The 13,146-nt window shown below is 44.7% G+C and overlaps 1 protein-coding gene across 1 annotated transcript in view; it reads left to right on the top strand.

Moving 5' to 3' along the window:
• Positions 1–12,515, top strand: part of NOL11 (nucleolar protein 11) — a 331,146-nt gene extending 318,631 nt beyond the window's left edge. Inside the window, exons 17-18 of the mRNA XM_069655029.1 lie at positions 11,980–12,087; positions 12,365–12,515. Coding sequence (XP_069511130.1) covers positions 11,980–12,087; positions 12,365–12,481 — 225 coding nt within the window. The 3' untranslated portion in view covers positions 12,482–12,515. The remainder of the gene's footprint in view (positions 1–11,979; positions 12,088–12,364) is intronic.
• The last annotated feature ends 631 nt before the right edge of the window (positions 12,516–13,146 follow it).

The following is a 13,146-nucleotide window of genomic DNA, read 5'->3' as shown; positions in this document are numbered from 1 at the left end:
CTGTGGCATTTGAGCAACTCCATTTCCCCTCCCACAGCTCCAAACAACATATTGTGGCAGATATTCAGTGGGACTGGTTTGTGCCAAACCTCGAGGAGAGCATTTAAAAAAAAAAAAAGCAATACTTTGTCTGACATGCCAAAGTTTCAGCACATGGATGACATTAGACATTAAGAGGTACATTACCCTGCATTATAGGGCCGTTCCGTGAAACGGAAAATAGATTATGCAGATATAGGGGAAAGGTGCAATGGATATAGGTACCTTATTGTGGTGGCTTGCCCCTTTTGAAGGTGGGTTAAGGCAGGACCATATGCACACCCAGATGCAAGGTGTGCAGCACGGTTCCTGGTCAGTGGTGTTTCCATGATGGGGCATATGCGAAATGTTGATATCAGATAATGGCACATTTCTTTAATGCGCTATTTCAGCTTGTCGCAGCGCTATTGGGCATAAAACATTGAATGTGCTCAATTTACCACGCTCCGGATAATGGTGTTGTGGAGAGGATCAATGGGCTTTTGAAGAGTAAACTGTCAGAATTGTGTTCCACGTTGAAGAAAAACTGGGTGCACTGTTTGCCCTTGGCCCTCTTCAATTTACACAGACAGTCTAGTAAGGACCACCATTTGACACCACATGAAATAGTCACAGGCAGGCGCATGCCAACCCCCATATCCCCTGTGAGGAAAGCATCAGAAGCACATCAAGCAGCGACAGTACTAGGAGAGGAATTTAGGGAATATTTAACAGCACTAACACGTGCTATCAAATATATCTCTCAGATTGTGCCACCCAGGATGAAGGACAGGACACACCAGAAGGGACAGCAACTGCAAACAGATCTGCCACAACTGGGCCATTATTACCTGGGGAGCTGATCTACGTAAAAACATTGTGTGTCGATGGAACAATCCCAAGTTCCAAGGTCCTTATAATGTGGTGTTCTGTACTCCCCTCGCCGTTGGTGTGAAGGAGTTAAGATATTGGGTGCATCTCTCGGATGTCAGAAGAGCACCTGAGACAAGGCAAAGCTCAGTGAGGACATAGCCAAAGAAGAAAGGATCCATGCCAGGGTGGTATGCTGTGCAGCATAAAAAACGCTAAAAAGGTTAAAAGGTTCAAATCTAATTTGTTCTAGAAATTATGCGTCATATCTTTTTAGTGTTCTATTGTTTTGTGTGACACTGATTGTGGTTGTTGGAGTGTATGAAGGTATGTCTGTTATATGGCGTGGCCATATAAAGGGGGGGTGGACAGTTGGAAAATAATACTAGTATGACTATGTCTATGATGAGAATGATGAAAAAGAACCACAAAATGTCTCACTTTTTTCCGGACACCCCTTCAAGTTTTCTTAGACGAATAAAACGGGAAGTACGAATAATGTATGATTTTATATAAGGGGTTGGGCTTTGATGCCAATTCTGATATTGAGTACTCAGAATCATCCAATAGCTGGTACTCCGATGTGTGTACTGCAGGAAGAAATGTGATAAATGAAAGCTGTTACTTGTGTGCACTTATCCCCAACTGCATCAGGGGTTCCTTTAGGTTTTAGTTCCACGTCCAGTCCCAATTACAGAGGCACAATGCCTGGTACATCTTGCACTATGTAGGATAAAAGACACATTCCAGGCACACAGCATGCAGTTGGGCAGCATTGATCTAGACCCAGTGTTATGCAATGTCAATTCAAAATACCGCCAGTGTCTTTAAGTACCATATTTTTCCTTGAGAGGTTACTCACATGTCAACAAATGGCAGGGCACCACAGCGATATGCCCGGTAGATCGAGTACAGCAAAGAAACAATAGCCCATAGAGACTTTGTGCACAAATATGGTCCCAATACATCACAAGGCTGACATGGATTGCAACAATGGAGAAGCCAGTGCGAATGCATAGAGACATAGACTATGAACTTTGTTTTAGCAATGAAGGAACAGATTCTGTTGGCGCAAACATACAGTGCAACCACACTCTTGTAGTCCATGATATGACGAAAGGTACGGCAGCAGAGATGGATTACTACTGGGTTTGTGGCCGGCAAGCCTACTTGCACCTCCCACCCTCCTGGAGGGGCAAGTGTTCAATTGACACCCTGCACTCAGTGTTACTAGCAATCCCGGAAGAACACCTGAAGGGAGACAAAATGCCTATCAAGGTGACAACATCCACTCCAGCACCTAAAGAAGCAGAAATAAACTAGCAGATCACACAAGAATTTGGAATGCTGCCTGAAAAAGGACTATTTCAACAGCGGGGAAGAAAGAAGAGATCGATGTCCGCACTACTCAGGGGAACACCTGATGAGTATCGACTTTTTAGCTCAGCAGAGACTTTCTTTTAATCTTTTTTGGCTCCTGGGGTATAAGCAGCTGCTAACTCCAAGTGAGTGCAGATAGTCCAATGGGAGCTAGTCCAGATGACCAATGACACAGCAAATGGGTTCAATGCCATTAAAGTAGAGCTTCGTGCATTGAGACTCATGACGATGCAGAACCGCTACATGCTGGATTTGGTAACATAGCATAGAAGGATGAGTGTGTAAAAGGTTGGGAAGCAGCCGCTGCACTTTTGTACCCCCGGAGGATGCTGAGAATGGGTCACTATCCCACGTCATCGAGGTGGTGCACAATGTAGGTGTTCAAATGAAGAAAGAAGGTGGAGTTCAGAACACAGATTGACTATTGCTTGCCTTTGATTGGGTCCCGTCTGGCTGGGGGCAGCAGTAAAAATACTGGTGCCTGTTCTCCTATTCTTCTAGGTCCTCTTCTGCACGTGCCAGTTGGGTCTCCAATGTTGTGTCAATATAGTGTCTAATAGTGCAAAGAAGATGCTATTAATTGGGGGAATCTAAAACACCTTGCCATACAATAAACAGCGAAACTCAAACTAATATTTCTGGTGTTGTAGATATGTCAGGTGGGGATGTGTTTGTTACTGTGTGAAGTAACGAAAGGGGGAGGATTGTTGGGAAGGAGCTATTCCCTTCCCGTACCCCCAAGCACATTTTAATTAGGCAAGACTTCTTTTGATTTCTTCTAGGCACTACAAGGGGCCAGGGGAAGGGGGGTGCTGGGATAGCTCTCTCATGCAAGTATAAACATATACACACATTGGCAGGCACTAAAAGAAGGCAGTTATTATTTAAATATAAGGTGCAAATAACTATTAGCTGAACACTTTTGTAAATGTCAAACCCTATGCAGTTCTAAAATCTTAGCACGGTATGAGTAAAAGAAACTCCCCCCTCCCTTCCCGGAAAGAATTCAGCCTGTGCTAAATTTGGACTACAGGCATTGCCCTGGTGTTCGTGCTAGCACGAGCACACAAAGTGACTAGCGGTCTGTCAAAAGCCCATGCATGCTAAAATGGGATTTGACATGCTCAATGCAGAACATGCAGAATTTTGAAAGCAAGGTTTAAAAAATGACAGGCCCACATAAAAACATGAGTAGAATGAGTCGGGTATGGATAGAATTAATGAATATTAGCTGGAGAAATGTTTAGTTTTTACTCTGGCTAGGCCTCAAGGTTTGTAAAAGTCTGCAGGGCTGCAGAGTGTTTCTATGTAAGGTAGCAATATGTAAAAGTAGCATGTCCTAACAGAAATTGCTGGCAGTGAAGAAAGGAAGACTGGAGCATCCCTTGTATGGAAGCAGGTCGGTTTGGGATGGAGCCATGCCCGTATCCAGTGACAGGACTGCAGCAAGCCAGCAGTATATAAACCCCTGCCTGTCTCAAGTCTGGGAGGAGAAAGGAACGGTTTAGGGACAGAAGAGACCATTCAGGGAGCAGAGTTCTTTGCCCCATACTCATTTCTGTAAATAATAAACTTGTTATTCTTGCAAGATAGACTCTTGGCCTTATTTCCCTAGACGGGTGTAATTTACTCTGGTGTGAGCGTAATTAAGGGATACCCTTATAATTATGGCACACCCTTACAGTTGCCCACCTTGTATCACGGCCTTTCAGTTTCCTACTGATGAAGCAGATAGGGTGTTCCCTGCCTTTCTCATCCAGATGACTCAGAACTGCACCTATCCCTGTATTAGAAGCATCTGTCTGTACAATAAAGGATTGGTTGTAGTCAGGAGCTCTCAAGACCCGAGCTTGACAAAGGGCTTTAAGTCCTTCATAGGTTTGAGTGCACTCCTCATTCAACCTGACCTTCTTTGGGAATTTGGGTGAGGAGATCACATTCAAGGGAGAGGCTATGGTCCCATAGTTCTCGATGAATTTCCTATACTCCCCAGTGAGATCTAGAAAGGCTTGCACTTGGATTTTAGTAGTAGGGGTGGCCCAGTCTTGTATAGCTTGTACTTTGCTAGGCTATGGCCTTATTTCACCTCCTCCTACCTCATGTCCAAGGTAGGCCACTTTGCTCTGACCAATTTGACATTTACTAGCCTCTATGGTCAGATGGGTCTCTTCAAGAGCCTGCAAAACATATCCAAGGTGGCCGAGATGCTCCCTCTAAGTGGGGATGAACACTGCAATGTCATCCAAATATGCCATGCAGAACTCCTCCATCCCATTCAGAACTTGGTTCGCCATCCTCTGGAATGTAGCAGTGGCAGAGTCCAAAAGGCATAACCTTAAACTGGTAGAGGTCTCCTGGGGTATAAAGGCAGTTTTCTCCTTGGCATGGTCTGTCAGAGCTATTTGCCAATATCCTGAGGTTAGGTCAAATGTACTGAGGAACTTGGCTGAACCAAGTTTGTCCACCAGCTCATCTGTCCAGGGTAAGGGAGACTGCCAATAGTGGGAATATCATGCTGGCCCCAAGGGGTCAAGCCTAGTGTTAGTGAAAACAGGGAGGTAAACTGATTCAACAGAACTTTGCACTCCTCCTGTTGTTGCAGAGTCAGATCTGAAGAGTTACTCCTTCAATGTTCTCATCTAAAGGTTGTCCCCTGAGGAGATCAGAGAGAGACGTACTCTCCTCCTCTTGATCAGAGGCTAGAAGCAAAGCTCCTATTTCTGGTCTGGACTCATAAGCTTTCAGATGATTGGTGTGATAGACCCAAGGAGCCTCCCTAGGATTGCCCAAGTGCACTAAATAATTGACCCCTCCAGGTTTGCCCACATCTTTGGAAGGTCCAATCCATTTGTCCTGTAAGGCCCTCTGCCTTGTTGGTACCATAACTAGAAAAAGCTGGTCTGGAGTAACCACCATGTTGGACTTCTGATTGACCTGAGCCTGACCTGCTTCCAAGTTATCGGAAGCTTCTGTCATAATGTGTGCCGTTCTCCGAACACCTAGCACATAGTGACTCTCACTGGCTAGAGCGAAGGAGCACTCTCCAACCCTTCCTTGATTAGAGCCAAAGGACCTCTAACTGACCGTAGAGCAGCTCAGAGGGGCTGAAACAAACCCCTTCCTGAGGGTCTTCTCTGTAACCAAAGTGAAGGCATGGCAGTAGAAGGTCCCACTTTCTTCTAAGGGGTTCCTCTAAAGCACCTATTGTGCTCTTCATAGTTCTGTTAAACCTCTCTGCCAACCCATTGGTTTGGCCATGGTAGGCTGTTGAGAACTTTGTAGGTTACTCTGCAGTTTCTCCACATGGTTTGCATGTAGTGGAACATACAAATTGACACTCTGTCAGAGATGACCTCCTAAGGAAAACCAACCCTGCTAAAGACACCAAGGAGGGCCTTAGCCACTGCCCGAGCAGTAACAGTCCTCATGGGTATGGTTTCCAGATACCTGGTAACATTGTCTACCACAACCAATATAAATCAGTTGCCTGAAAATGTTGGAGGGTCTAGGGGACCAACAATGTCAATCTCTACCCTCTCAAAAGGAGCTCCCACCACTGGGAGAGGCACTAAAGGTGCCACATTGTTGGCTCCACTCTTGCCATAAGTGTGACAGCTCCTACATAACTTATCTACAGCAGCCCCCATCTTGGGTCAGTAGAAATACAGAGATATCCTAACTTTGGTCTTCATGAAGCTCAAGTGACCAGCCAGAGGGATCTCATGGGCTAACTATAGGAACTGGGGTGTCACCTCCTGGGGCACTGCAAATGTTCTGTAGTCTCCTGGGTTAAACTCAATGGGTTCACTGTAGATGAGGCCATCCTCCCAGTAAAGCCTATGCTTCCCTGGTTGTTTCCCTGCCAGCTGGGAAGCTGCCTGTTGGCGAAGACCTTCAAGAGTAGGACACTCTCTTTGACCTCTGCTGAAGTCTGCCCTAGAGCGTTCACCTTCTGCAAGTAAAGTCTGCAGCTCAGGATGGTCTTTAGGATCCAGATTTCCAACATAGGGAAGGGCTTATTCCAGCTCAGTTTCACCAGTAGCTGTCTCACCGCTTTCTGGTTGGTCCTCTCACTCAGCCTCAGCATTGGGCAGGGGTCCCTTGGGTGACCTTGGACTGTTCTCTCGGGGATGTCCTTGTCCTTAGAACAGGTTTAGGTATTATACCTTTCTTTCTTCCTGAGACCATGGGCTTCCCCTTTGCCTCGGTCTTTGGCCTGGAATTATAAGGGTGTCCTTCCTGTAGACTGGGGGTTATAGGAATCTCTGTAACCTCCCACTGAGAGGCATCCAACTTTGCGCCTCTGGCCAATCCGTTTTGCTCCTGCTTCCTTTTACTGGCAGGCCTGTGGGTGCTTGATACAACTCCAAGAGTCTTTCTTCCCCAACAGGACTCTCCCAGGCATCTCATTTTGTACACTGACAGGTATTCTAACAGTCATATTATTGCACTGGATGAGAGCTGGCAGTAATGGAACCATTTTCATTGGGCCTGCTGAAAGTTGAGTGGAACCCTTGGGTGCCTTAGCAACATCCTTGGGTTTGAAAAATATTTCACCCACCACTGTAATGCTTGCCCCCAGTCTCTCTAATGGCAGGAGTCTCCTGACCATTCACAAGTACACTGTCCTTGTAATATTCTTTTGTGTTATCTGGAATAGAGTTGTACACATCCCCATTCTGTTGTTCCCACAGACCCAGGGACACTAAAACACTGGCTGAGACTCCAGTGGGGCCTTCAGCCAATAGTTGGAAGTTACTGCTTGCCATATGAACTTCTCCCTCAGGGATGAAGGCTAAGTAGGCAGTGTGGACCCCTGAAGGTTTACCCTTGCATCTGGGATCCCCTTTCACATGGTCAGTTGACCCACATGCATAGCATTTAAGAAATGCTCTCTGGAATGGGGGTTTCTGCTGACCACCCTCTGTTCTACTACCAGAGGGTTCACTAGACTTAGGTTTCCCATGGAACTTACCCTTATTTTGATTGTGGCCCTCTTTTGGATGGTTGGAATTAGAATTCTATTTTCCCCCTTTCTTGTGCTGCTTCCCCTCATCCTTCTTGTGAGTGGCCCTGTTGGCTACCCACAAGTCGGCAGCCTTTGCTAACTTCTTGGGATCACTATCTTGTGAGTCAGCCAAGTGCTGTCTCGGCTCAGAGCAGGTAACAAAAATAGATCCTAACAAAAACAGATCTCATTCCTTCAAAGGTGTTCACTCTCTAATCCTTAACGCAACCATCTACGTTTTTCAAACATTCACACTCCCAGGTAGCCCAAGGGGTACCATAAGTCTTTGAGGGTCCTAAACCTCTTAAGGTACTGGGAAGGAGTTTTCAAAAATCTGGCTATTAATGCCAACTTCACATTTTCATACTCTTAAAGGGCACTCAACTCCAGTATAGCATCACATGCACTCTGGGGTAGCCTAGACAAATGCCAGGGAATTTAATAATTCCCTTTGAGTCCCTGGATCTCATGATTGTATTCAAAAGCACTCAACCAATCAAATATATAAAGTTTCACATCATACATACTCACTGCTTCTTTGGACAGGCAAGGCCTCTTGAGACTAGAAGACCTAGAGGACCCTGGCAGGGAAGCAGATTCAATAGACAGTCTTTTCATATAAAGTGCATGCTGCATTTCCCTTTCCCTGATTTTAATGTCTTGATATTTGGCTTCTCTTTGAGCATCTAGTCTTTTGGTTTTCAATTCTCTTCATTTCAACAGAAAGCTTGTGGGGTCCCAATGGAAATGGGTTGAGGCAAAAGGGCAGGCTCCGGCAAAGAGGGGCTCCTATCCCGAGACTCCTCTACCTTCTCTGACTCCTCTTGCAGAATGCAGTTACACTCTAAACTGTCATCCTCATCATCATTTTCCACATGCCTTGGGTTAGTAGATGTTACAGGCCTACTACCCAAACTTTGGTGACTAAACAACCTTGCAATCATCTAATTTTTCTTTCCTTTTACAGTAAGACTCCTGACTTTACACATTTCTTTCAGTTGATCTACTGTTAGAATGATCCCGGCTTCCTGACTGAAGTTATCCATATTTGGCATGTTACAATTGCTTTTTACTTTCTGATGGAGCTTAGCCTTGTGTGGGTTTAGTTGAATACAAGCAACGCAAAATACTCAGTGTAACAACTCTACACAAATTCTCACCGCCTGCCACCAGGGTTAGTCAAGATTGTATGTAGTAACCCTGTGGGAGACTACACCAGCCTTCTCCTCTTGGCAGTAGGGAACCCAACCTTTGGTACAGGCCTGTACTACACAAGTTGGTAGAGTGACTGAGCAGCCAGGTTTATCTCAAGAGGGGTCAATGTGAGCTGTAGAGATGCAACATAGAGGATCACAGTGACAATTATTCAAATATATACTCGAGGTGTCTTATTAAAATAATTATTTATTAATTTAAGTTTTAAAATAAGCCTTCTTTAAAAAGGGCAATATGCAGCATTAAAATACACTTCAAAAATACACTCCTTCAGTTTCAGTTAAGTAAGTAGATACCATTTTGGGATGTCACACACACACTTCCTACACCCTGAGGTGACTTCAATAGTTAGGACATTGATATATCACTTTAACACTTAATGCAATGCTGGAGTTATGGAAAAAGGAAAAGGTTAGGGAAGGAAATCAAGGTTAACAAGTTCTCTGAACAGGTAAGTACTTTACAATCCCCCCAATGAAGTATAGGTTAACCCTTTCCCAGCTATACAAGTAATTTATGTCTGGTGTTTTTGGAGGGAGAGATGAACACAAAGTTAAAGGGTCAGACGAGTCTGAATGGGAGCCAGGACAGCCAATGTCAATTGAACAAAGTCTAGGGGAGCTGAGGCACTTCTGGAAGATAACACAAAAGTCTTGCACAATGTTGTGTAGAGAGTTTGTAGAAAAGAATCACTGTTGGGCCACAAGCTGTAAGGCTTGTGAAGTAGCAAAGATGCAGCAACTCTGCAAAAGCAGCTGATGCAAGTCTCCAGTGAGAAAAAGCCAGCTACTAGCAACACGAGGTAAGTACCCCTAGTTAGACAGTACCTTAGGTCTGAAGACAAGCGTCCAGCTGGCTTCTGTTCCTGTTGTAGTCCTGCAGATCCTGTGTTCCTGGGCCTCAGTCATGGGGACAAGAGGGAGGGCGTCTGAGGACTCCTGCACTACAGTTCGAAGGTCGGCAGCAGCAATGGGCCTACTCCAGATCAGCGGCACACCACAGTTCTTGGGCACCTTGTGGGAAAGGGGAAATGTGTGGTGGTAGTTGCTGATGTCATTGGTGCCCTGCGTTGGTTTCTTGAGAAGCGGGAGGATTTGTACTGTCTTAAGTGTTGAGGCGAAAGTGCCTTGAACGATGGAGGTGTTGATTGTGAGATAAGGGAGGATTGCTTCACTCTGAAGGGGTTCTATGTTGTTTTGCTGAAGCATATTACCTTGAAATTTACTACAACATTATTTAGATAATTATTTATATGGGGGAGGTGTCTCTAGAACACCCCACCCCCTGCCATAGGCATCCTTCACACCACTACGACCTGTTGAGATGGATTTCTAGAACCTTGTCTAGGGTTATTCAAAGGTTTATTGTAAGGAGAACAGGGGGAGGTGAATGCATTGCAATTACTTACCCCCCTGACTCCGATTTTCCCAGATTACTAGGTGGGTTGGCTGGGGGTCACTGGAGGTAAGTTATCCCGTCATTGGTTTCAGTGAGAGGTACCCAGGAGCTGTGAATTCCTCTGGTCGGTTTCAGAAGCAGAGTGCAACCCTTTGCAGAGAGGAAATGCCAAAGGCACAGATGCAGACCTCTTCAGGACATTTCACCAGACTGGGAAAGGCGAGTTCCAGTGATGGCTACCCAGCTGCAGTTGAAGAAGACCTCCCACAGTAGGATCCCTTAAAGATGGGAGGCTGAAAATCATCTGGAAGGTGACTTATACCACAAGCTGGCGACCACTGAGGTTCCGGCTACGAACGTGGAACGATGACAATTCTACCGGGTCTACCACTGGGTGGTCCAGGGACACTTCCGGCAGCTCAGGATGGCTATCCTCGGGAATGTGTCAAGACTGGTTGGTCCCACAAGTTGAAGGGTTGAAGCACTGCTTGGGGCCTTCACAGATCAGGTAGTCCAGGGCTTCACCAAGCCAAACACAGGAAGGGATGCTGGGCCTCTACTGGCTTTGTCCATGAATTCTTAGTCATGCTGCTAGTCTACACAGGATACTTGGCTCCAATGCTGATCTGAAGAAATAGCTGCGGGAGTCCTCCTTTTTCTAAATACTGGCTGTAAGCAAGTCCAGGCCCACCAATGGTAAGGATCTGCACCATTCAAACAGCCAGGTTTTCACTCCTGCTACACGGCCAGACTTTCAGGCACAGCTGATGTGGAGTGGGACCAGACGCCCATCTCTAAGCACACACAAAGGCATTTCTAGTCCGCAAAAGCAGCAGCTTTCCCATGCAAGTGCATGATTTTATATGGGATTTCCTGACCTGAGAAGGCAGGAAGAAGGCCAACACCAATATGGCCAAGTTTAGTAGCCATATGCGGTAAACGTGTTTGTGCACACTAGAAATAACACAACATTTGTAAACATTGACTTGCTGCCACCAGCCTGTCTTTAGGAACATAGAACAGTAACCAGAAATCCCAAGTGTAAACGACTAGGGTGATAAAAAAAATGTATTCCCACTGCACTGCAATATGCTGTGTGCACTGTTAAAAGGTTTCGAAAAAGGTAAAAAGACCAAAGTGTGACAGTTTCCGAGTACTGATAGTCTGACGGACTGATCAGTTTCCCCATGACAAAATGAGCACAAGGTAAGGCGCGTGAAGCTGAAGGGTTTGCTTCCCTGTAAAAAGTCAGGACAGGCTAAAAAACAGCAACATGTTTGGGGGTCCATAGAATATGGAGGGAAAGTTGCTAAATCTTTCCTAACACCACCCCAAACCCCTACACACTCCAACCCACAAAGACATATACAAAATTGCTTCCACATGAAGTAGTTTTGTTGAAGTAAATTACAATGAAGTAATATACATTGTCAAATGAATGGTATACACAGTGGTCGAAGTGAGTGGGAGTGGTATTGCACTACTTTATTATTATTATTTTTTTTATACTGTTACCAGTGCCACTACATTTTGCAACCATTTTCACGATTCCAGAACTGTTCTTTGATATTAAAGCACACTTCTTCAGTTTACCACCGAATAACAGTTGCAGCTAAACTGAAATCCATTTAAACTCAGTTGGCTCTTAACCAGCATGACTGCAACTCTTGAAAAATGTGTTGCAAGTTGCTCCTTTCCTTCCTACTATATCCCCTGCCGGAGTCACAGTTCCACTGGGTATACAGTCTGAAGGGTCTTGAGTACGTAGGCAGGGAGGATGTTACCCACGTATAATGTGACTTTGAGGCATGGTGTGGTGAAAAGTAAGGTTGTCCATAGTTTGCATCTTGAAATTGTCCCTATAGTGTTGACTTAGCAAGATGGAATGTGTAGCCTGCGTTCAGCTGTGGCATTGGGGTCTATGTGTTGGCGGGTCATGCTGGCCTTGTTGACGAAGAAAGAGTTGATGGCAGTGTATTTTTCGATGGAGTGGGAGTGGATGGATTGTGTTTTAAAGTTTGGTTTTAATTTTGTGTTGTGCCTACCATGAGTCGTAAATTGATGTAGATCTACCCATTTGTTCTTTTCAGATAATTGATTGGATGAGCCTATTGCTGGATGCTCATTTTACTGTAGTAGTGATGCTACCGGAAGCCAAAGGACTGCTCGCCAACCTTCACAAATTTGTGCGGTCCCAAGTACGTTACCTAAAATTGTTTTCCATTTATCCTGCATGTTTCTGGATCGCCAGATGGATTGCAATCAACATTTTTCGATGTTATTTGTTACCTGCTGATTGGCATGCTCCTCCAAATGTGGTAAATAACCTCACTCATGCCCAATAGTAATTTAATTTTAGAAGATGAGTTTTATGCCATGTAGGTAGCATTTTATTATCTAATGAAGATGTATTCTCTGCCGCAGTACTATTCAGAATTGAAACATGATATGCTAAATATCACTTTTATTTTTCAGGTCAAGTTGTACTCCGAACTCAATAAAATAGAAGGAAGCTTGCTAGAATTACAAAAAATGAAGCGGCAAAAGGAGGATCGTGGGCTGTATTCAATAGAAATACTTGAATTTGTGTGATATATTGCCATAAATCTTTTTGTTTTTTTCCCAATGAGTCCACTTGTTTTCATTGATTTGGATTGCATCACTGTCTGAGCCTCGCTGCACATCTGCTGATGGAATTTGTTTTCTGCATCAGATTTTGTGATTACGCACTTTTAGGGGATTTTTACAAAAGTCACTGCCTGAGACAGGACTTGGGAAAGCCCATCTAGGACACCTGTTAGGATTAGCCTGAACTACCCAATGTTATGGTAGAGTGGCGAGGAGCTAGGCTTAGTGCAAGGAGGGAGGAGGGCTGTAGTTGGGTACATAAACCTCAGAGCATACCCTGGTACAAGAAAACACTTATTTATTTTATTTACATTTATAAAGCTTACTAACAGCCCAAGGGCATTGAGGCGCTGTTGCATGAAATTGTCCTAGTGAAAGGGAATTGTCTTAGTTGCATTGAATGTTAGTTGCTCCTGGTTACATTGAGCTAGCAAACGGAAAAATTCCTCTCACAGGAGAAATTGAGATTTACAATAGGAGGAGAGAAAAACCTATATGGTTTACAAATTTCAGTACATTGTTTAGATACATTTTACATTCCTGGAGGCACGAGAGAAGTGCTGTGTTTGCCTAGGAAGGAGGGCCTAGAAATTAGTTAAACAGGATCGTTTTTAGTGCTTTCCTGGAGG

The sequence above is a fragment of the Ambystoma mexicanum genome, chromosome 3q (genome assembly GCF_040938575.1).
Source record: "Ambystoma mexicanum isolate Mex_15411 chromosome 3q, UKY_AmexF1_1, whole genome shotgun sequence".
Taxonomy (NCBI): Eukaryota; Metazoa; Chordata; class Amphibia; order Caudata; family Ambystomatidae; genus Ambystoma; species Ambystoma mexicanum.
The sequence above is the reverse complement of the archived record's forward strand: the minus strand, read 5'-3'. Positions and strand labels throughout refer to the sequence as shown.